The sequence below is a fragment of the Physella acuta genome, unplaced genomic scaffold, assembly GCF_028476545.2.
Source record: "Physella acuta isolate Inbredline_101_S28 unplaced genomic scaffold, ASM2847654v3 ptg001702l, whole genome shotgun sequence".
NCBI classification, from domain to species: Eukaryota; Metazoa; Mollusca; class Gastropoda; family Physidae; genus Physella; species Physella acuta.
In genome coordinates, this window is record NW_026733215.1 from 83549 (window position 1) to 108448 (window position 24900).

At 37.1% G+C, this 24900-nt stretch overlaps 2 protein-coding genes across 2 annotated transcripts; one reads left to right on the plus strand and one right to left on the minus strand.

The window, feature by feature from the left end:
- Positions 1 to 609: 609 nt before the first annotated feature.
- LOC131929991 (C-type lectin domain family 4 member M-like) lies at positions 610 to 4241 on the minus strand. The gene is made up of 4 exons (XM_059286377.1): positions 4046 to 4241; positions 2799 to 2969; positions 1294 to 1479; positions 610 to 731 (listed from the first exon to the last, which is right to left on the minus strand). Exons 1-4 carry the CDS (start codon positions 4239 to 4241, stop codon positions 610 to 612), a joined length of 675 nt encoding a protein of 224 aa, XP_059142360.1.
- An 11197-nt stretch (positions 4242 to 15438) lies between these two features.
- LOC131929992 (ovomucoid) lies at positions 15439 to 18722 on the plus strand. The gene is made up of 2 exons (XM_059286378.1): positions 15439 to 15787; positions 17003 to 18722. Exons 1-2 carry the CDS (start codon positions 15439 to 15441, stop codon positions 17329 to 17331), a joined length of 678 nt encoding a protein of 225 aa, XP_059142361.1. The 3' UTR covers positions 17332 to 18722.
- The last annotated feature ends 6178 nt before the right edge of the window (positions 18723 to 24900 follow it).

Sequence of the window (24900 nt, forward strand, 5' to 3'; positions counted from 1 at the left end):
CACCAGATTTTAACATCTCTGATCAAACTAACTTTGTACAGTGTTTCTTCCAGACTTTTTTCTCCGGGGGGGGGGGGGGGCGGTAGACTTTCTTTGGGGGAGGGGGCGGACACTGTTAAAAGTATATATTTTCTATATAAATTATATACATTTTATTTCGTTCGGGGGGGGGGGAGGGGGGGGGGGCGATAACAAAATTTCGGGGGGGGGGGGGGGCCTTCACCCCCCCCCCCCCGTAGAGATGCCTGGAAGAGACTCTGACTGTGTACAAGTTAGAGAAGTAAATCAGGACCTATAATTAGAACATGTATGAAGGTTTTAAATAGCAATTGTACAATGAGAGTATAATATTTAAAAAGACATGTAATGACGTTCCCATTGAACGTTCACCAACACCGGGCGAAATTTAAAACAACAACACATAAATTATATAGAAAATATTATATACTAAAAATGTCTTAAACCGGTGTCCGGTCACATTTCTCCCCGGAAATTTAAACTCACCCCACCCAGTAATCTTTCAAGTGACCGCCCCCGTCCATAATTATTCTCTCTCCCCCCCCCCCCACCCCCCCAGAGAAACATGTGAGAAACACTGTGTTCAACTCCTTAAAACAGGACCGGCATCTCACACAAGAACCGGTACCCATCAGAACAGGTATCGTCCATGAGTAGAGTGGTCGTCCTATCCCAGTACACACAGTTATCCCCCGTCCCTCCGTTGGGCTCTCCTGGAGGCAATACAAACATTTATAGTAATCTTTTAAATGCACCTAAAAGTTATAAAAGCGTTGGGAGTTTAAATTTTTTAGTTGATTTTACGAGCGCAGAGGCGTAGCGAGGGGGGGGGGGCGGTGGGGGGCGGTGGGGGGGGGGACATATGTCCCCGGGCGCCGACCTTAGGGGGGGGGGGGTACAAATGAAAAGTCGCCTCTGTACGTGCGACCGACATATTTTACTATTTTTTTTTATTGTGTAAAGCTTTACTTGACGCCCACAAAAGCACTTCAAATTTATTTATTTTTTTTGGAGACCCAATGTGTGGTTAGACGTCAAATATGTTATAAAAGTAAATTACTATCCAACATTTGATGGTACGATTGACAGATGAAGTAGAGTGTATCTGTAGTCTTTATTTATATAACTGGATTCAGGTACTAATTATGGCTGAGTTGACTCAGCGACGAGTGCATAAATACACTACGGCTCATCGATTGCTAATTATGGCTTGAATATAATTAATTATTAATTAAAGCAATTAGTTAGGGATAGCGTTGTCGATTAACAACATACCTGGACCAAAAATGGCCTTCCTCCAACTGTCGGATAAGACTGACCCGTCGTCGGTGTACTTGAAAACGTTTTCTGTTTCGATATCGGTCAAACCTACCCAGAACATATCATTGTATTGTTTCCCTATAGTCTTCAGTAGATTCATTTTCTCAGGAGTCTTCGTTGTATACATGATTGCACCGAACGCTGTTGATGGAAGCGATGGTGATAAATATACTTCATAAGCAAAGCTAAAAATAAAAGCAGATTGAAGTCAACGGCTTATATAACTAATAAGTTGACAAGTAAGACAAGTAATACTTAATTGTGTTGGAGAAAATCCCATCCAACAATATAATTAAGAACGTAGAAAAAAACAACCTGTACGTGTTTTTATTTCCTTTCTAAATACACACGTTTTTAATAAGACTGTTTAAAGTTAACAAACGCCCAGTAGTGCATATTGGGGGTGACCTATCTTAAGACGGCCTAAGTTCATACAGTGGTGCTCAGCATTCGGCCTAAGTTCGTACACTAACTGCCCAACATTACCTTTTCTGCAATTACCTTTGCTACAATTACCTTTACTACAATTACCTTTGCTACAATTACCTTAAATACCATTAATTTTGCTACAATTACCTTTTCTTCAATTACCTTTTCTACAATTACATTTGCTACAATTACCTTTGCTACAATTACCATTTCTACAATTACCTTTGCTACAATTACCTTTGCTACAATTACCTTTGCTACAATTACCTTTGCTACAATTCCTTTTCTTCAATTACCTTTTCTACAATTATCTTTGCTATAATTATCTTTGCTATAATTACTTTTGCAACGATTACCTTTGTTACAATTACCTTTGCTACAATTACCTTTGCTACTATTACCTTTGCTACTATTACCTTTGTTACAATTACCTTTGCTACAATTACCTTTGCTACAATTACCTTTGCTACTATTACCTTTGTTACCATTACCTTTGCTACAATTACCTTTGCTACAATTACTTTTGCTACAATTACCTTTGCTACAATTACCTTTGCTACAATTACCTTTGCTACAATTACCTTTGCTACAATTACCTTTGCTACAATTACCTTTGCTACAATTACCTTTGCTACAATTACCTTTGCTACAATTACCTTTGCTACAATTACCTTTGCTACAATTACCTTTGCTACAATTACCTTTGCTACAATTACCTTTGCTACAATTACCTTTGCTACAATTACCTTTGCTACAATTACCTTTGCTACAATTACCTTTGCTACAATTACCTTTACTACAATTACCTTTGCTACAATTACCTTTGCTACAATTACCTTTGCTACAATTACCTTTGCTACAATTACCTTTACTACAATTACCTTTGCTACAATTACCTTTGCTACAATTACCTTTGCTACAATTACCTTTGCTACAATTACCTTTGGTACAATTACCTTTACAACAATTACCTTTGCTACAATTACCTTTACTACAATTACCTTTACTACAATTACCTTTGCTACAATTACCTTTGCAAGCTGCCTGACCGTTGGGGAAGTTGTCCCCACCAGGCGAGGCTCGAACACAGAGCCTGACGTCACCGCTCTGGTAGAGTGAGAACTGGGCCACTGGGTTACACAGGTGTGTAGCAAACGTGTTGACGTGGACTGTGGTTGTGTTGGACCGTACTGGCCAGGAACCTGGATGTGTAGATGTAGATGTAACATAACTGTGGCACTAATTGAGTCCAAGTTCGAAGGTTTTTTACTCTGTTAGTATAACTATCCTACAACTAACCCTGATTTAATACAAGCATCCTCACAAAAACCTAGCCTCACTTTACGCAAGTTTGTTGAATACCAGTGTCTATTATATAAATGCTAATCTAAACCCTAAACTTAACGTCTATGATAATGCCATAAGATACCTCTTAACTATATAGCCTTGACAGTAATTTCGCCGCCCAGTGTATTTATTGAACACTGGGGTCATCCACACGAAAAGGGGAAGGGGAATGTGTGTGTGGGGGGGGGGGGGGGGTTTCCAAAAATCAAGTTTTGTTTTAGATGCGCATGGTCTGACGGGATGAAAGGGGGGACGGGGGTCTAAAATATTATTTTAATACATACATTAATTTCAACCATTTTAGTATTTTTTTTAAACTCTTAATATTTAATTTCAATTCGAGATATACGCTTTGAAAACCATTAATACCATATTTACTTTTTTTTTCTTTCGAGCAATTGTAACGACTGTAATAAATTTGATTTCAACCCCATCAGTCGATATGCCATATTTTAACTCTAAACAAATATTATCTGCTACTCGCAACATCTGTCTCGGCTTTAAGATTTGTACACACGATAACTTCTCGAACATCATAATTCATAACTGGTCAGGTAAACTCTGCCAAGTTATTTCCCATGTTTGATGAAAACAATTTTCTTTGAAATAAATCGAACTTGCAGAAGTGAATTTTTAGAATTTTTCGCTAATACTTGATTCTGTTTATTTACTTTCTATAATTTCATATGGTAGTCTTAAATTAATGAAAAAGTTAAGATTTAATAGATTTTAATTATACTTGAAAGTAAATTATCTTAAAAAGTTTGAACATAATTGACACACTTAATGTAAAGAAAAACTGGGTTACGAGGTATGACCACACACCAGTAGACAGACTTTTTGACCTTAGTAAAAGCTTGTAAAAACGGATTTTGTTAAGTATTTGGAAAACTGAATTTTGAAAAATTGGAAACTGTCAAAAAAATCTTACCTAGCGTGCAGGCGTGAAGCGCGTCATTAAACGCAAACGTATAGCAAGAGCTGTTACGTAGACAACTCCTGGCACAGTTCAGCTGGTCGATTCCAGAGAGTTCCACGCCAAGTGGGACGAACTTCAGGTGCGGGTCTGTCAACAACCAAAACTGGCTCAAACTACCAACAGCAGACGTCAAACCTGGAACACACATTTTCTACCCGGATTTTTAATCTGCTCAGTTTAAATTTTGAAAAAAAATAATTTGTTACAGTTAAACGTATCTGTTTTTTTATAATTAATTTTCTCTATTCAAAAGAAATGTTTCGTGAACATTTATTGTTTTTATTGAACAAATTTGTTCTAGTACAATTGTTGTTGATCTACGGAAAATGCTAGATTCACCATCTACAACATATATAACACATTTCGCGTTGTAGTGATATTATTCCTAAAAATAGATTTAGCGGTTTTCAAAGGGATCGGACACGAGCGGTTTTATAAGTTTGTGGGGGGGGGGGGGGGGGGAAGGGATAACTGATCGAAGACCTTTTTACAAGCAGCCTTGTAGACTAGTTTGAAAAAGGTAAAAACATTAAAGCGGTAATTAACATTATATCAATAATGATTATTATTATTAAAATACTGTTATAAATAACATACAGAGAAAGATGGGTTAGGTACTGTATTGTGGTTAGTGAATTATATTTCTTCGTCTTCATCTTCATCATCATCATCATCATTATCATCGCCCCTTAACCTTCATGGGGTCGATGTGGCACCACAATTGACCGTATACATTCTCCGCCATCCATCTCGGTCCACTGCCAGTTTGACGGGCAGCCCCGTCCAGTCCCTGACGTCATCATACGGTCACATGGTTGTCTTCCCCTTCCTCGCCCTCCTGAATTATATGTAGGCCCTGCTAAAACTGTATAGAACTGATAACAAGATATAAACCCACACTAGAACTGATAACAAGATATAAACCCACACTAGAACTGATAACAAGATATAAACCCACACTAGAACTGATTAACAAAATCTTAACCCACACTAGAACTGATTAACAAAATCTTAACCCACACTAGAACTGATTAACAAATTCTTAATCCTGACTAGAACTTACAGCACAATTATAACCGACACTAGAACAGATAAAAAATATGTTAGTCCGGACTAGAACTGATTAAAGAAATCTTAATCCTGACTAGAACTGATCAACAACATCTTAACCTCGTAACTGTCCTCAATTTAACGTTACTCCATCTAAATTGATATATTTTAAACGAGCTCCTATACATTGTAAACTAGTTTTAAGTATTGTGAAAAGTAGAGTAGAATTTAAATGAAATTTTACTTATAATAGGGTGGCATGGCCGGGCGATGGAACTCGCGAATGCTAGCTCAGAAGTCGTGAGATCAGGTTCCCAAGTCCACCCGTTAACTGAAATGTTACTGCTGACATTACGGTAATTCTCACGTCATGAGTTTACCAGCTGTTACCTAACATGTTACTAATGAAGTTACGTATTTCTAATTAACGAATTTTTTTACCTGCCATCAACAGTTGCAACACGCACAAGAAAAGAGACATGTACCAGAGTGTCTCAAGGTGTGGACCAACAGGATTCACTTGGATCAGACTGCTCACGATTGAGTCTTGGATGAACAAACGTGCAATCATTTCTTGAGACCATGAAAAAATCGGAATCTTTTTATCAAACAAAACACAATTCTAACAGCGTTTTAAAAAAACAGTAAACAATTTAATTCTACTTACTCGTTTTATATTAACTGTATTCGTATTTAAGAAATTTACGGACAAAATTTAAAAAATATATATATTCCTCAAGGAATCTTCTTGAATCAAATTTCAAAAGCAATCCGCGTTTTCCTTCAGCTGTTATCATTCACCTTTCACAACTGTATTATAACAATGCAATTGAAATAACCCTAGTAGGTACAAGCCACAAATTGTCTATGTTAAGATAGAAGATTTATACCTAATCTTCACTAGATGGCTCGCTACACAAATAAAACTGTGAACCATTCACTAGATGGCACGCTACATAAACCAAACTATATTCACCATCCGAACATCACCTGAACACTGACAATGAAAGCACGTATCCGCCTTTTATGAACTCACGAACCCAACGTCGTCCACGAGAACTGGCAACTATGTTGCTAGGTTACGATAATGTTACAAGCTCACAGATCAAAGGTTAATAATACTAGATCAATAACCTAACATCGTTACTTAAAATAAATATTGATTACTGTTTTTTGTGATGGTTTCTTGAGAAGATCAGTGTCTTAATAATAAATAACGACTTTGAACTGTACTATAGATTTAGGCTTTTGAGAACCCGTAAGTATAGTAGGTACCTCTACCGGTAACCGAAAATCGCTCAAGGCCCCGGATAATAAGGAGCACGTCCTACAGGAATGTTCTTTATATAGCCAGGCGCGAGTCAGACACTGGCCCCTGCTCACCCCACTCAGGGAAAAATTATATGGGGCACCTGCCAAACTGGAGACCACAGTCCGGTTTGTTCACGAAGTTGGACTTGTTGTCTAAATCCTCCACCAAATTCTCAATTAAGAACGAAGAAGAAGAAGAAGAAGCTCAAAAGTTGAAAGAAAACTACAAATTTGATATACATATATAAAATACTGTCAACATAATTGAGATGTTACACAGGTTATCGTGTTTTATACACACAGACTTGCGGAATGGATTGCAAAACTAGGTTTTTTCCGTCGCGGGAAGGTATAAAACGTCAAAATCTGTTAAAATTTCGACTTAGATTTTTGTACGTTTCCGATGCATCCGTTTATATTACGTCTTCGATAGGTCGGGAGGTGTAAAACAGTGATTGTTATCAACATACCTGTTAATTATTCAGCAGAATTACATTACTTTCTCTATACTCTGTAAGCAAGGAAGTAAAAAATTATTGATTTTTTTAAATATTGATATACACAATATTTAGATGTGTCATATCTTAAACGGAAATAATTGCCCCCAATTTGGCCTTGTATGGATTTACATACAATAGATCATTGTTTTACTAAAGAAGAGTTCACGATATGTGCACTCATATATATATATATATATATATATATATATATATATATATATATATATATATATATATATATATATATATATATATATAATTATTTCCCGACTGGAGCCAGGAAACCGTTGTACCTAATTGCACTTAGTGAACCAGGAACTGAACTCGTGACTTTGAGGTTAGGAACTGTATACAGAACAACTAGACCATGGCGTCTAAAAATAAAACTATACCGCTCGTACACTGCACGTGCAGGGGCACGCACCTCCGTTTTTTACGGTCATCTCCTGGTAACTGGGCCACTAGAACTGATGTCCGTAAAACAAACGTTGCCTGCCGTTATACGTGCATAATCTCTGAAACAACAACAAACACGACTAACTAAAAGCTACTTAACAAAACACTTGAGCGTTTAAACTATGAATTTATTATGACCACCGCCACGGTTCACTTAGCATTTAGAACATCGATCTACGTATCTCTAGAATTCTTCCAATTAATTCAAAACTAAAGTTGTCAAGATCGAGTCTAATTTTTTATTTTACGTATAATATCTATTGTTATCATAATTTAGAGTAACTCTTTCTATACTAAAAGTGTTTTTTATCATTTGAAACAAAAACTCATGACATACAGTTAACTAATCAATTGGTTAACCATAAAAAAAAATTATAAAAATATACCATCTATGCATATGACCTATTTATCCTAACAATGTATGAACCGATTTTTCAAATTCTTAATTATTGTATTTAGATTTAGATGGTAGAAGCATCAACCTTTTAAACACTGCAAGACTTATACACTAAACTTTTGGCATACGTATGTTTTGTATGAGCTTTTGACATACGTATGTTTTGTAGGATATCACTGAGGTCACTAAAAGTTTAACATACTAATTAAATTAAGATGTGTATTTTAATTAATATACCAAATTTTATAAGTTTACGATTAGCTTATTTATTTGTGTGAATTACATTTTCTAGCAAATAAATTGAAAGTTAAAACAATGGACTGTGGAGTAATGTTTAAACTCTGCAGTTTGTAACTTCTATACTTTATTAAATCATATTTATTGAACGTTTCTGCATGATCTTAGGCAGTGGCGTAGCTACCGTAAAGCTAGCGTAAGCAAGGCATAGGGGCCCGAGGCAAATAGGGGCCCTTTTCCCTCTTTAAATTTTTGAAAACTTTTACATTCTGATGTTAATATTTGTATTATAAAAATAATTTTAAAAAGAAAACGGAAATCAGTTTCTTTTCATCTGTAAAAGTAATCAAAAGTTCCAAGAAAATGCTCCCCCAACCTTTCCTACTGGGCAGGGTTTGTACAGGGCCCATGGGTATAAATAACTTTATAGGCATTGTTGCGTTGTCGGGCAAGCCTTTGAGAGAATTAGCCTATAAATAAACTTGAACATTGACTCTTTTGTGAGTTAGGCATCCGACACCCGCAAATGTATATGCATCGCTTAAAACTCTCTACCCCACCGCCACAAACCTGCACCCCTTCCGCTCTCAACTCACTGTCCTCACTGAAAATAAATCCGTCCATGATAACGATTGAGCCATTTTTGGTTAGAAGTCGTGGACTGTGTTTTACAACAAACTGAGTCGAATATTTGTCAATGTTTTTCTGTTACCTTTAACCTTAATCACAATGTGTTTGTTGATCTAATTTATCTCTAATCAATATGCCTCTATTTAAAGATTTTTGTTTGTCTGTCTCCTTGTCCTTTATGCATTAATACAAAAATGATACAATCACCAAGAAACATAGGGAAGTCGTTTAGAATAATTCAGACAAACCTCTACTGAAAGTGAAATTTCCTAACATAACCCAACACATGATAAGCAGTCCCTCCACCCTCGAAGAGGGCTATTATAATCAATGACTGAAGAAAATAAGGGGTGTCCTCCAGCCGCCTCGGCAGTAGTTTACGATTAGGTGCCCCGAGTCTCTCCATTATTATGATGTTATGAAACAACTTGTAGATATGGCCTCAATATTGTATTATTATAACTGAATAAAACATAGTTTTGACAGTAAATTTTACGAGTTTTCGTCATGGTGTCACGCCTAAACTGTGAGGCCCCAGCCATGTGAAGCTACTGTGTTAGGTTACTTAAACGTTACAGGCTTACAGTTAATTTGTTAGTTTATTTTTACTTAAAAGTGATATAAAATCAAAGGTATTTTACGTTACGGGGTACTACATAGTAATAACGTATAAATGAACAAATAGGGCGTATAAAGTACGCTATTTTCAGAGAGACGTAGTGGGCCAATAATAATTTTTGCATAGGGGCCCGAAAATCCTAGCTACGCCACTGATTTTAGGTTGTGTCATCGCTAAAGAAAGAAAAAAAACATGGGGAAGATGAAGCAGAGTTTATCACGACCATTTACTTCGGCACACAAGTGAATAGTGTGATCATGGGGGTCAAATTTAAAATTTTCGGGTTATGAGTCAGTTTAGGATTATGGTAAGCTTTTTGTTGACATAAGGTTTACGTGTAACTGCTGGCGACACTGGATAAATGAAATAGTGGGCGTCAACACGCACTGTATTGAAGTATTAACAACAACCTTCTGATATGGAAGTGTACTCTACAGTGGACTGTATCCAAACAAGACCAGTACATTCTACCAGCGCCTCCCCTCTTGTTGAATTAGAGTTAACAAACGCCCACTAGAGCATTTTGTGGGTAACCAGTCCTGAATGTCCAGCGTCGGATCACCAATGTGGTTCTCAGATGTCCCGATTGGCCAAACCTGAAACAGAACCTTACACCTAGAGACACTAATTCACCCCCCACCCCCACTAAAGGTTTGCTTAAGGTCTGTGATTCACGACATTGTCTGGGTTAGAGTAAACCAATAGGCCGGTATGGATCTGAGTTTAACTAGTGTAGTCACTGAGCGCTCTACCACTCTACCACATCTTACATATGACCAAGTGATCCGAACACACAGAACCGTCCCACCACCCGTTTACTAGAGTTCTTGTGTTTAAATTAAGTTAAATGTTTTAATGACATGTAGAAACACATCTGGTGTCGTTGAAGCTCGGTATAAATAAAGTACAGAGAAATCAATAGCACCTGTTCTCACGTGATTTTAATTTATTAAAAAAAAGCCCATTCAAACAACCCATTCAAACAACCCATTCAAACAACCCATTCAAACAACCCATTCAAACAACCCATTCAAACAACCCATTCAAACAACCCAATTAAACAACCCATTCAAACAACCCATTCAAACAACCCATTCAAACAACCCAATTAAACAACCCATTCAAACAACCCATTCAAACAACCCAATTAAACAACCCATTCAAACAACCCAATTAAACAACCCATTCAAACAACCCATTTAAACAACCCATTCAAACAACCCATTCAAACAACCCATTCAAACAACCCAATTAAACAACCCATTCAAACAACCCAATTAAACAACCCATTTAAACAACCCATTCAAACAACCCATTCAAACAACCCATTCAAACAACCCAATTAAACAACCCATTCAAACACCTTTCCCATGAAGTTAAAACTTATGAGTTTAGTAAAAAAAATTAATTCAATCTATAGCTTTCCGTTTTACTTCCATTATTTTTAACTGTAACCAGAATGAACAAATTTTTCTCCTTGATCCTGATCATATTCAGGTGCGGCGCTACGTCAAGGGCTTGTGAGGAGAATTACCAGATGTCAGCTCTGCCATAGTTGAGTCGAAGTATTTGATGATTGCTGATGAGATGTCTTATTATATGACCTCGTAAGCTTGGTTGACCTCTTGAAGTGATGAGTAGTATGTTTGGTTGACCTCTTGAAGTGATGAGTAGCATGTTTGGTTGACCTCTTAAAGTGATGAGTAGCATGTTTGGTCGACCTCTTGAAGTGATGAGTAGCATGTTTGGTCGACCTCTTGAAGTGATAAGTACTTGTATTGTAGGTGAGGCAGCTGCAGATGAATAAAGGTCTTCTTGAAGATCAAGAGTTACTGTTGTTGACTTGGATGCATCTGTAAAGAGGGGGGGGGGGGCAAGATTTCATTAAGCCACCCGAACCATAGTCCGGGTGGCTCCTATCCAAGACTCTCGCCCTAGAGGGAACATGAATGGGCGCAATCCCATTGTTGAGTTTGGTAATAGTTGCATAGTCTTTTTCTAGTATAAAGAGATGGGGACTCTGTACATTTATCGAAGCAGTTTGTTTGACGTCTCGGCAAGACCAAATTAAGAAATTATCCCTAAAGTATGATCTGAATCTAATTTATCAAGGTTCAATTCTGTTCGTGGCGGGCGGATCCTTGAATGGTTTTTTTAGTAACATTCAATATTTAATCGCATTCTATATAAGATTTAAAATCCTCAACCAACACAGCAAAAACACACAGCCATTCAACTTCATACACCTGTTGAAATTTGATTAGTAAAAATGTCATACATTAAGTTCCAAGAGTAGCTACCAGATCATTCAGCATAAATCTTAATGAGTGGAATGAAACTCACTTAAAAAGTTCAAAATTTCTAAAGGAAATAAATACATTAACTTCCACAGCTTTCAACATCATATTCACAATGAAATGCATCACATCCTCAAGATGTAGAATTTTTTTTTATTTGTATTCCAGTTTTTCTTTTCCAAATTAATGGTCCATAATTAGTTGTACGTGTATGCAGAGGCGTAGCGAGGGGGGGGGGGGGGGGGGGGCGGGGCGGCGGACCGCACCGGGTGACACCATTTAGGGGGGTGACACCAAGGCAAAAAATAGCAAAATATATAGAGAAAAATTTGAGGGGGGGTGCAAATCGAAAGTTTGAGGGGGGGGGGGGGGTGGTGCAAATCGAAAATTGTGAAAGTTTGTCCCCGGGAAGGGTCGCTACGTCTCTGGGGGTGACACCATTAAGTGCCGCACCGGGTGATACCCGACCTCGCTACGCCACTGCGTGTATGTAAAGGAAAAAAGTTCAGCCATCAACTTGTTAACTACGTGTGTATTTTCCCCAAATGTGTAGCGTGAAGACGGAAACGATGAATACGAGACTCATGACCAAAAAAGGAACAGGTCCAACTTTGATGTAAAAAAGTCCTCTGTGTAAAAACGCACATGCCAGCACTACATCCAACCGCCTTGCGTGTACCACCACTACTTGAAGCTGGTGCTTTCCTTTGTCTAGCTGTGGTGCCGCCAGATCTTGGGGCTATTATCTTTGATGTTCCACCACGGCCCTCCCCAACAACAGATGTGGAACTTGTTTGTGGAAGTACCATGTCTACGTCGACTAGGTACGGTGTAAGAAATTGGAAGTGGACTTTTGATCCTTGAATGATCTTTATTTAGGGGAACCAAGTATTTTTACTTCATAATACTCCTGCGATCAACTAAACAAATAAATGCCATATTAATTGACTAGAAGTATGTTATGATAAAGCTACGGTGCTTAGACTTTCAAACAAAAATTACAGTTAAGTAGTCAATTGATAAAATATATTTTTTGACACGGCTACATAGCTATTATAAATCATATTTATAGTTATTAAATAATGGAATTTAAAGCGTTTTATTGTCTTTTTCAAGCATGTTTTAGTTACACTTGGTTAATTTAACTATTCTTGTGAAAGTTATTTCCCTTGAATAATTCCTGCATCGTAGGTTGACAGCTTACATATAAATACAACTTTAAATTATTATTTGCTACGAGCCGGCCCGCGGCATAACATACGCCGCTATTTAGTTGTTTCTAATTTTCAATAATTCATAATTTGTGAATTCGACAGTACCAACGCTCCACTGAAAATATTTCTTTAAAACACTATAAGTAGCTCGTTAAGGACCATAACCCCCCCCCCCCTTCCTTCCCTCCCCCCCTCCTCCCCCCCCCCCCCCCCCCCCCTCTACGTTTAAAATCGTTGGCTCTGCTTGTAAACATTTAGAGTGAACACAGCTCACTAAAACCATGTAGGGGTGGGGAGGTAGGGAGAGCGTTTGCAGCTTGTTTTCTAACGGCTCGAAGAAGAGAATTATATATATAGATAGATTGTAAAAATTATATAGAGCTGAAGTTCTAAACAAAAATAGTTTGGTAGGTTTTCTAGCATTATCAAGTTGAAAACAAACACATCATTAGCCGTTGTATATTGCAATACTTAATGTTAGTAGACTTACAACAAATTCGCCTAAAATCGTCTTAGTCGCAAATTAATAATCTGATTAATTAATTGTCTTTTTCATATTTTTCAATCTCTCCTAAAGGATTCGTAAATAACCATTGTAGGCTGGAATCTATAACATTTATAACCTTTTATTTTTCAAAAACAAAAAAATATCGTTACATGATCACATAATATAGACAATTTACAATTATAACTAAGGACAGTCAAGCTTAAAAATAGGTAAGTTCCGTTCTGGAACTCACCTTGGGAGGTAAACCCACAGCCCAACACCACCAGAACTGTGGGTTTTTTTCAGTGTTTTTTCCCCCAGTCTATTTTTCTCAGAATGGGGGGGGGGGGGGGGGGCACTTGAAATTTTCTAAGGTGGCGGGAGAGGGAGATGGGCTATGTCGTAAAGTACAAAGTAGACTCGTGGATTTAGCCACAATTTCATCAACATGTGATTGCAAACTGGAATTGAAGGAATTAATACAAAGTTTTGCGAGAAGGATTCAAGTAAAATTTGATTTTGATGTCTCCTCATGACGTGTATGTAAGTCATAATAAATTAATTATGAATATGTCACTTTTAATTAATAATTTTCTTATACATATGTTTTAGTAATTAATTTGTGGTGAAAGGGGGGCGTTTTAATAAGTTTTTCCTAGGACGCTAAATAACCTGCGCCGGAACTGATCATATTGTATGATTAAAACACAAAACAAACATCGCCTTCATGTATTAGCGAGGTCTGGTCGCTCACATCCATTTTTAACAGATTTATTGACTATAACTTCATCTACCACTTCTTTTTTTCTTACAAAATATTCATTTGTTTCACTATATTTTTGGCTAATTGTTTCACTATAATTTTGGCTAATTGTTTCACTATATTTTTTTGGCTAAAGTAATACCACACTCAGGCAAAAACTATAGACCAATGAACAGTTTGTTCACAAAGTTGAACTTATTTAAATCCTCCCACATAATGTAATTGATAACGACGAAGAAGAATTCATGTTGGCCTACAAATTTACACTGTTTTTAAGTATAGATTAAAACAACAAAAAAATCTGTATTCTTATAATGCTACTTGCCACATGTTTCGTGACAAAAATCTCTAGTAGTAAAACACGAACTATTTATTAACAAACGGCTGAGTCAACATTTCAGTTCATTCAAAATTTAACAAACAACAGTTTTATTTTATACAGCAGATGTTTCAATTTAAATATGTAATTTATAATTAAAATCTTATTCAAGCAGAATATAATAAAAGTTGCAATATTTTCCGTTATTATAATATTAAATTGTTGAAAGAATAAAATGTAAATTATTTTGCTATTTATTAAGCAGCCGTGTTTCTATTTACATTAAATTACAAAGTAACTTTTAGTCTTGTGGCGAAGTATATTTGTTTCGCTGCTTGCTACAACTCGAATTGTTTACAAGGTGAGTCTACGGTAACACGAGACAGGAATTCAGTAGTTAAAAAAGGCTTGAAAAACGTCAAGACACAAAAGTTTTATTATTTCCTATTGTATCTCACAGTTACTTGCGACTGTGTGTTCATAAGGAACGAGAGGAATGGGCGTGTCCTTTATTTTTTTCTTCGGAACTCTATGTAAGTATGTTCAATATTTTCATCAACTGACGATCAATATTGTCTCTCTGTTCTTACTAGATCTTTTTTACCAGTTCAGTTATTGCATTGGTGCTGCTTGCCCTAAATAACCGTATTACTATTAAGTATTCATCAAGTGGTACTCTTTGAGAGGGCATACTCAATAACGGATTACAGAGCGTTATGTCTCTTTCCATAATAATCCGTGCCTCGGTACAAACAGCAATTATTTGTTTTCTGTCTTATTTGTTGACCTATTGGACTGTGTGGCCTAGAGGTATAGCGCTAGAATGCTAACCCGAAAGTCTCGAGTTTGAAACTTGGTTCAAATCAGTAGAAAAACATAGCGTCATAACAATCAAGATTCAAGAAATATAGCGCCGGCATAGTTTACATTTGAGTATCTCAGGTTTAGAAAACAAGTTCACGCGTCTAAAACTACACCATTGATAATGCATTTATGAAAACCTCCACAAACAATGCATCAACCCGCAGTAACGCGCGGGACGGTTACGCTTTTAATCCTATAAAAATGTATTATTTTACAGTTGTTGCCAATGTCTTGGGATGTCTGAAGCCGTGTACCAAGCTCTACAAGCCGATTTGCGGCAGTGACGGCAAGACCTACGGCAACCAATGCGAGCTGGACAACGCCAACTGCCTGAACGGTGGGCGGATCAACGCGCTGTTTGAGGGGGACTGCATCAAGGGCTGCTACAAGGGGGACGCCAACAGGACGTGTCCGGTCAAGGGTTGCCCCAGGTTGCTGAACCCTGTCTGCGGCAGCGACAACAACACCTACAACAACGACTGTCTCCTGGACGCGGCCAATTGCGATCTGCCGGCCGATAAGAAGATCACGGCTAAATCCTGTGGCAGATGTACGTATGCATGTTCTAGGTGCAGCTTCAATATAACATGGTAGTAGTCTAGATCTACACATTGTCTCAATGTTAGATGTGGGTAGTCTAGTTCTATATGGTGTCTCAATGTTAGATGTAGGTAGTGTAGTTGTATGTGGTGTCTCAATGTTAGATGTGGGTAGTCTAGTTCTATATGGTGTCTCAATGTTAGATGTAGGTAGTCTAGTTGTATGTGGTGTCTCAATGTTAGATGTGGCTAGTGTAGTTGTATGTGGTGTCTCAATGTTAGATGTAGGTAGTCTAGTTGTATGTGGTGTCTCAATGTTAGATGTAGGTAGTCTAGTTCTAAATGGTGTCTCAATGTTATATGTGGGAGTTCAACTTATAGATACAATGTTACATGTGGGTAGTCTACTTCTATATGCTGTCTCAATGTTAGATGTGGGCATTATAGTTCAACTGATAGCTACAATGTTAGATCAGTTAGTCTAGTTCTATATATATCTACTATGTTAAATGTATATATGCTAGTTCTCATATAGCCACAATATTAGATGTGGTTAGCCTAGTTCTACAGAGTGCCTGAACTTTGGATGTAGCTAGTCGAGTTCTGTTTACTGTCTAAATGTTGGAAACAGGTAGTCTAGTTTTACACATAGCTACAATGTTAGATATGGGTGGTCTTGTTCAAATTATTTCTTCAATAAGACTTAATGTTATTTAGTTTTGCTTTTAGCTGTCGGTAGTTAAATTCTACCTACAATCTCTATTTTAAATTTAGAACTACTTAATTTTTTGTATCAATGATTATTTAATTATTTATTGGATATATTTTAAATGTTGGATGCATATAGCCCAGTTGTAATTTTATGGTTTTGATTTTTGATAAAGTAATGTAATACTCTCTCTCTGCCGATTAGCTCAACCACGAAATTGTCACACACAAAAAATTAAACCGTTTTTTTAAACTAGTTTTAAAACTGTATAGAAGTGCTTTATAAATAACTAACATTAAAAAATCAACCCAAAAAAGGCAGGGATACTTCTTTAAATATAATATTTGACAGTCGCTATAGTAAGGTTCGACAGTAAATGTGTAATAAATTACAGCAGTTTTTTCTTGCTAAACATGTATAAAAACATGTATAAATGTATAAATTTATTGCACATTAGGTTAATTTTACTTGTAAAGTGCATTATAAACAAGTAATTTGTTGTGTTGTTCCTGTAAAGGTTCCTACACCTGCACCAAGCCCTGCCCCTTCCTGTGGGCGCCAGTCTGCGCCAGCGACGACCTGACCTACGCCAACATGTGTGAGCTGGGCAACGCCAACTGCGGCAGATCTGACGGCCAGAAGCTGACGGTCGTGGACTGCATCAGGAAGTGCCGCAAGGTGGACGTACCCAGGCCGTGCCCGGTGGTCGGGTGCGGCCGGGATTTGAACCCGGTGTGCGGGAGTGACGGCAGGACCTACAACAACGACTGTCTGCTGGACGCCGCCAACTGCGGACTGCCCGCGGCCCGTAAGGTCAAGGTCAAGTCCTGCGGGAAATGCGCTTAAGATATCGGTCTGATCGGTCTACGATAATGCTATCACAGTGGTTCTTAACCTAGGGTCGATCGAACCCTAGGGGTCCGGTGGATCAGTCTCAGGGGTTCAGCAGAGGTCAATAAACACATTCGACTTATATGATTCGTGATCGCATTTTGTTAGTGTGGACAATAGACGTATTCGGGGAATGCGCATATGAAAAGTGTGGGGTTCGGTGCCACCAAAAAGGTTAAGAACCACTGCTTTATCATGATAACATTTTATTTGTTAACACACGTTTGGTTAAATTTCTTTATTTAGTGTAATATAGGTATATACACACCTACTTGGGATGGTAAAAATGTCAATATTTATATTGGGTAAACTATATTCGTTCCATCAACTATAAAAATGTGTTTTAGTAACTGAAACCCATGTATGTTTCTAAGAGTTTCAATTACTGTCTAAGCTCTTTTAGCTCCAGCTGTGGGAGTTTATCATTTGTATAAAGCTATAGCTTGCAGTTTTAAAGTATTTATAGTTATTAACTTTATGTAAAATCACACTTATTTTCTACCAACAAAGCGCCTCCTATCAGTTTTGAAATGATGCGTCCGTCTCTGTTAAAAATGGTTCACAGTAAACATGAAAGTAATGTAATGGACAACAACGAATTAGACAAAAAGCCATTCATCGTTCTTTTTGACACGGATAAAATCGTGTTTTTTGTTGTTTTTTTTTTGTTGTTGTTGTTTTTTTTTCAATTTGCCTTTATAGCTGTCGTAAAAAAAAAATGAAAATGAAACATTTTTCAGAAATCAATTATTTCATTGCGTGTAATGCGACATTTCCATTAATTTCTATGGAGTCGAAATCATCATCTGACTATCACTTTCGCCAGCCAAGCTTTGATTGATTGCAATAGAACTCTGTGATCCATTTTCTGAAAACCCCACTTTTTACTGATATGTACTCAAAAGTTTGACGTTGGTATACGTATGCCATATTTATTTATATTTACAGTGTTAAAATTAAAAAAAAAGACAATTGTTTTAGGCATGTTAAAACGATTTTTTAATTACCAAAAGGTTTAAAAACATCGAATACATTTAATCTTCAGTAAAGCTTGACAAAAAACTTTAGAATAAAGTTGTATAACTTCAATTTAAATAACACAGTACACGATTTTTAAACATGTAATTGACCTTTCGAGAATACTCTCGTTGTTGTCTACTAATCATAGCACATATTTTTTCTTTATAAAACGCACATTTTCTAGCATGTTATTTATATCTCGACGGACTTTGAATTCTCAATAATTGCCTAAGTGAAGTAATCTTTTATAGTTTTAAATTATTGTTTCGAATTTTACTGCACTTAATTATACATCATGACAATTGTAGATATATATTGTTAGAAATGACGGTGGACATATGAATGTTGTGCTAATGAAAATATATATAACAAAAAATATTTATAATTTTTATGTTTTCGTTATTTTCTAAGTAGAGAATGTTAAATAGCTTATGTTGATTATATAATAGTTTATTTATACACGTTTTAAAACGGACACAATATTATCTTCACTTCCACCAAACTATGCAGTTATCTTATTTATCACATACAATTTTAGTGAAAGCAAAATGTTACTTTATGTTGATCGATTAGCTGTAAACAAAGTTAGCTTGAAACAAGTATAATTTTAAAAAATATAACATTCATTTTTTGTGTAAGAGTTTGAATTCTTTAACAAAAACTTATATCGTAGTGCTTAGGCCCTAGTGTTTAAGTGTTTAGTATTTAGTTTACAAAACAAACAAACAACGCACCAGTTATTGGTGACTTGTGTCAAGTTTAAGGACAAAAAAGAAAATATCATTGATCTTTTCCGTCGTAAATTGTTATGGAAGTGTTCTTCAGCGGCGTGCTGTTTACAGGCATTGAAAGTAAACTTTAAAACCATTTGTTGTCATACAATGTAAGACAGCTATAAGAGCGAACTCAAGCGCGAGTTGTTATAATTAATTAATTAATTGTTTTAAAAGCTGTTAAGTTTTGAATTCAATGTTTCGTTTAACTAGGAGAGATGTAGGCAACTGGCAGCGAGAGATCTTGTTTTCGGACACCAGTTACTATAGATACACAGAGAAGTTCGTTAACCTTTGAACTGTGGGGCACGTCAGGTCGTTTGTTGGAAAACAAGCTATTGTTGGTCTAGTTGGTCAAAATGGTCTAGTTGGTAAAGTTGGTGTCTTGGTCTAGTTGGTCAATGTGGTGTCTTTGTCTAGTTGGTCAAAGTGGTGTCATGGTTTAGTTGGTCAAAGTGGTGTCTTGGTCTAGTTGGTCAATGTGGGGTCATGGTCTAGTTGGTCAAAAAGGTCTAGTTGGTTAAAGTGGTGTCTTGGTCTAGTTGGTCAATGTGGGGTCATGGTCTAGTTGGTCAAAATGGTCTAGTTGGTCAACGTAGTCAACGTGGTGTCTTGTTCTAGTTGGTCAACGTGGTGTCATGGTCTAGTTGGTCAAGGTCGTGTTATGGTCTAGTTAGTCAACCTTGGTGTGATGGTCAAGTTGGACAATGTGATGTGCTGGTGTAATTGGTCAAAGTGGTGTCTTAGTCAAGTTGGTAAAGTTGGTGTCTTGGTCTAGTTAGTCAAAGTGGTGTCTTGGTCTAGTTGGTCAATGTGGTGTCTTTGTCTAGTTGGTCAATGTGGTGTCTTTGTCTAGTTGGTCAAAGTGGTGTCATGATCTAGTTGGTCAAAGTGGTGTTATGGTCTAGTTGATCAAAGTGGTGTTATGGTCTAGTTGGTCAAAGTGGTGTCATGGTCTAGTTGGTCAAAGTGGTGTTATGGTCTAGTTGGTCAAAGTGGTCTAGTTGGTTAAAATGGTGTCTTGGTCTAGTTGGTCAATCTGGTGTCATGGTCTAGTTGGTCAGGTCAACGTGGTGTAATGGTCCAGTTGGTAAAAGCCATGGTCTAGATGGTCAAGGTGGTGTAATGGTCTAGTTTTAGTATGTCAATGGAGTATCATGGCGTCGTCAGTCAACGTCGTGTCATGGTGTAATGGTGTGCTGGTCAAGCTAGTTGACGTCGTGTCGTCGTCACGTTAGTGGAGGTGGTATCATGGTCAAGTTAGTGGAGGTGGTGTAATGGTCAAGTTAGTGGAGGTGGTGTCATGGTCAAGTTAGTGGAGGTGGTGTCATGGTCAAGTTAGTAGAGATGGTGTAATGGTCAAGTTAGTGGAGGTGGTGTCATGGTCAAGTTAGTAGAGATGGTGTAATGGTCAAGTTAGTGGAGGTGGTGTCATGGTCAAGTTAGTGGAGGTGGTGTCATGGTCAAGTTAGTGGAGGTGGTGTAATGGTCAAGTTAGTGGAGGTGGTGTAATGGTCAAGTTAGTGGAGGTGGTGTCATGTTCAAGTTAGTAGAGATGGTGTAATGGTCAAGTTAGTAGAGATGGTGTAATGGTCAAGTTAGTGGAGGTGGTGTCATGGTCAAGTTAGTAGAGATGGTGTAATGGTCAAGTTAGTGGAGGTGGTGTCATGGTCAAGTTAGTAGAGATGGTGTAATGGTCAAGTTAGTGGAGGTGGTGTCATGGTCAAGTTAGTAGAGATGGTGTCATGGTCAAGTTAGTGGAGATGGTGTCATGGTCCAGTTAGTGGACGTGGTGTCAGGGTCAAGTTAGTGGATGTGGTGTCATGGTCAAGTTAGCCAACAAACGTCGACCAACCTGGAAGTCACAAGTTCAACTCTCCCAATTGTAACGCAGCAGTAAAAATAAAATGTTATCGTGTGTGATTTGATTTTATATTGATAAATGTGTTATAAATTAAATTTCCCCGTTGATCAACAACATCTTAAGATATACATTTTATTTGTATAATTTCGTTTAATTATATAGAACTTGTGGATATTTTAGTGGAGAGATAGTTGCTGAAGTAACATATGAATGTAGAGTGACACATTCCATTTTATGAACTGTGCCGACTAATGAATTCAAGCCAGAAAAGCCTGACATCTAAATCTTTAAGTGCATGAGATTTAAGAAAGCATCATCTTGGCCCCTTTAAAATGAAATGTTAAGGGAGCAAATGGAAAAGTACTTATTTTTTGTCATCTAAATACAAACAGGCAAGCAAGTGGGACAATGATGCAACACATTTTATGGCCCTTTTATTTAGATTTGGACATTTAAAGCCGAATTATCATTGAAAGATAAAACAAGGTACACATGCAAAATGTCAGTCGTTCTTTTCAAGATCCCAGTAAATACCTAGGGTTAAATTATCACTAGGAACAGGGAAGATTATTGTCTTGACCATTTAGCAAATACGTTTTATCACACATTTAAACACAATGGGATTTTATGGCATTGTTTATTCATAGTTTACTGACATAAATGTATGTGCTGCGTGGAAAGGTTGTTTGGGACTAGCTGTCCTATTTTGTTGGTGGCCATTGTTAAATATCAGCGATATGTTAGTCATATACAGCTCCATACATCTTTTACACTGTGCTGTAAATTACATACAGCTCCATACAGACTTTACACTGTACTGTTAGGCGCACATAAAATTCTATAGATGCTTTACTTTGAACTACTTTAATCACATTTGCTCCATACAGACTATACACCAAGGCCGCTCTATGAATGTCTTACACTGTACTGTATGTCAAAGGCAGGGGCGGAACTACAGTGCCGCCAGACCCCGCAATGCGGGGGGGCCCAGGCCGTTTAGGGGCCCATGGCCGACCATAATCAATTTTTTAATAGTTAAAAAAATAATTTCTAGTAACAAAAAGATCTAATACAGTAGTGATGTTCTACAATAACAACACACGCTGTTTCGTAAAGTAAAAAAATATGTAGGCTACATAACTTGTAGTGTGAAAGATAGGCAACCGTTCAAACCACTTCCATGACTTATTTCCCTTTTTAAATAGTCAAATATGTGTGCTCTTAGGAAACTTTTAATAGATTTGCACTAAACAAATTAAAAAGCAATCACTTCTCCTAACTGTTATTTAAAAATAAATAATAAAGAATGACATAGTATAAAAAGGAAATGTATTACAATCTAATAATATAAATGCTAAAAAACATAAAAATAAACATAAGGCGAGAAACCATTACACATACAAAGCTTTCATGCTTCATATTCTTTTGACCGACTTGTCAAACACTTCCTCGGCTTAATAAAACCATAGAACTGGCTGGTGACCTACTTACCAGCCTTATTAAGGAAGCATTATGCCAAACATTAAAACAGAGAATTTCAAAACAGACTAATAGCACTCACACAATTGATGTGTTGTTTTAACATGTTTTAATAAAATTAAAAACCAAGAATTTTTAATATTTTTCAAATTTCGATCATGCCCGTATTGAGTATTCTATGTTCGTATTTCGTATATAGTGTCATATATATGTATATATATATATATATATATATATATATATATATATATATATATATATATATATATATATATATATATATATATATATATGGGGCCCCAAATTTTTTTTTGCGGGGTGGCCCTTTTTTTCTAGTTCCGCCACTGGTCAAAGGCCGCTCTATGAATGTCCTACACTGTACTGTAAGTCAAAGGCCGCTCTATGAATGTCCTACACTGTACTGTTAGTTAGGCCGCTCTATGAATGTCTTACACTGTACTGTTAGTTAGGCCGCTCTATGAATGTCCTATACTGTACTGTTAGGCCGCTCTATGAATGTCCTATACTGTACTGTTAGTTAGGCCGCGCCGCTCTTTGAATGTCCTACACTGTACTGTTAGTTAGGCCGCTCTATGAATGTCCAACACTGTACTGTTAGTTAGGCCGCTCTATGAATGTCCTACGATGTACTGTTAGTTAGGCCGCTCTGTGAATGTCCTACAATGTACTGTTAGGCCGCTCTATGAATGTCCTACACTGTACTGTTAGTTAGGCCGCTCTATGAATGTCCTACACTGTACTGTTAGTTAGGCCGCTCTATGAATGTCCTACACTGTACTGTTAGTTAGGCCGCTCTATGAATGTCCTACACTGTACTGTTAGTTAGGCCGCTCTATGAATGTCCTACACTGTACTGTTAGTTAGGCCGCTCTATGAATGTCCTACACTGTACTGTTAGTTAGGCCGCTCTATGAATGTCCTACACTGTACTGTTAGTTAGGCCGCTCTATGAATGTCCTACACTGTACTGTTAGTTAGGCCGCTCTATGAATGTCCTACATTGAACTGTTAGTTAGGCCGCTCTATGAATGTCCTACACTGTACTGTTAGTTAGGCCGCTCTATGGATGCCCTACACTGTACTGTTAGTTAGGCCGCTCTATGAATGTCCTACATTGAACTGTTAGTTAGGCCGCTCTATGAATGTCCTACACTGTACTGTTAGTTAGGCCGCTCTATGGATGTCCTACACTGTACTGTTAGTTAGGCCGCTCTATGAATGTCCTACAATGTACTGTTAGTTAGGCCGCTCTATGGATGTCCTACAATGTACTGTTAGTTAGGCCGCTCTATGGATGCCCTACACTGTACTGTTAGTTAGGACGCTCTATGAATGTCCTACACTGTACTGTTGGTTAGGCCGCTCTATGAATGTCCTACACGGTACCATTAGTTAGGCCGCTCTATGAATGTCCTAAACTGTACTGTAACAGAAAGAAATGTCAATTCTTGACCTTTGACCTACTACAGCGCTCAGTGCCTGGAGTGGTTGCTGCGATCTTTGAACGGGATTGTGACGTCACAGCACCACTTGGGTTACTGGTGGAAAGAAAGATAACATCGCCGTTATTATTGAAACGGTCACATTATTTGCACAGAAATAACCTATTAGCGACCTCGCTAACGGTGTCAGTTGGTCATTGGGTCAAATCGTTGAACCAGTTGTTTGACAGAAGTTTATAGGTTTCCCTTGAGCTTGACACACATGAGGAGAGTGGGGTCAAAGTCATTCATGCATGACTGAGAAAGTAGTTAGAGAAGACACGTTTGTTGAACGGCGCCAAGAAATCAATAGATCTGTAGGATATGAAGTTAAGTTATTGATCAGTGACGTTTTCATTATCTTCAACACAAACCAGGGAAAAATGTCTTAGCTCCTGTTTTAGACATCGGGTTTTAATATATATATATATATATATATATATATATATATATATATATATATATATATATATATATATATATATATATATATATATATATATATATATATATATATATATATATATCTTGTCGTAGTGCAAGTTATGAACTATTGTTTCGATACATTCTTTGGGAGTTAAATATATAATGTTAAGTTTTAAATAAAAGTATATGTTTTTTATCGAATTATCATGTAGAGATTGCTGAAAGAAACCCAACTGGTTATTGACTAGTTAAAGTTGTCAAGTCTAAACTATCTAACAACATTTATACAAGTACACAATACTGGAAGAAGATTTAAAATATTATAACTGTTGACCCAGTTGTGCACATACTTAATAAACAAATTTTAAAAAATCTAGTGTTATTTCATTTCTTACAATTACAGACTTTTGAAGTTTAGACAATAAAGCTACAACTATCCCGTGCCAATTCATTATGAAAT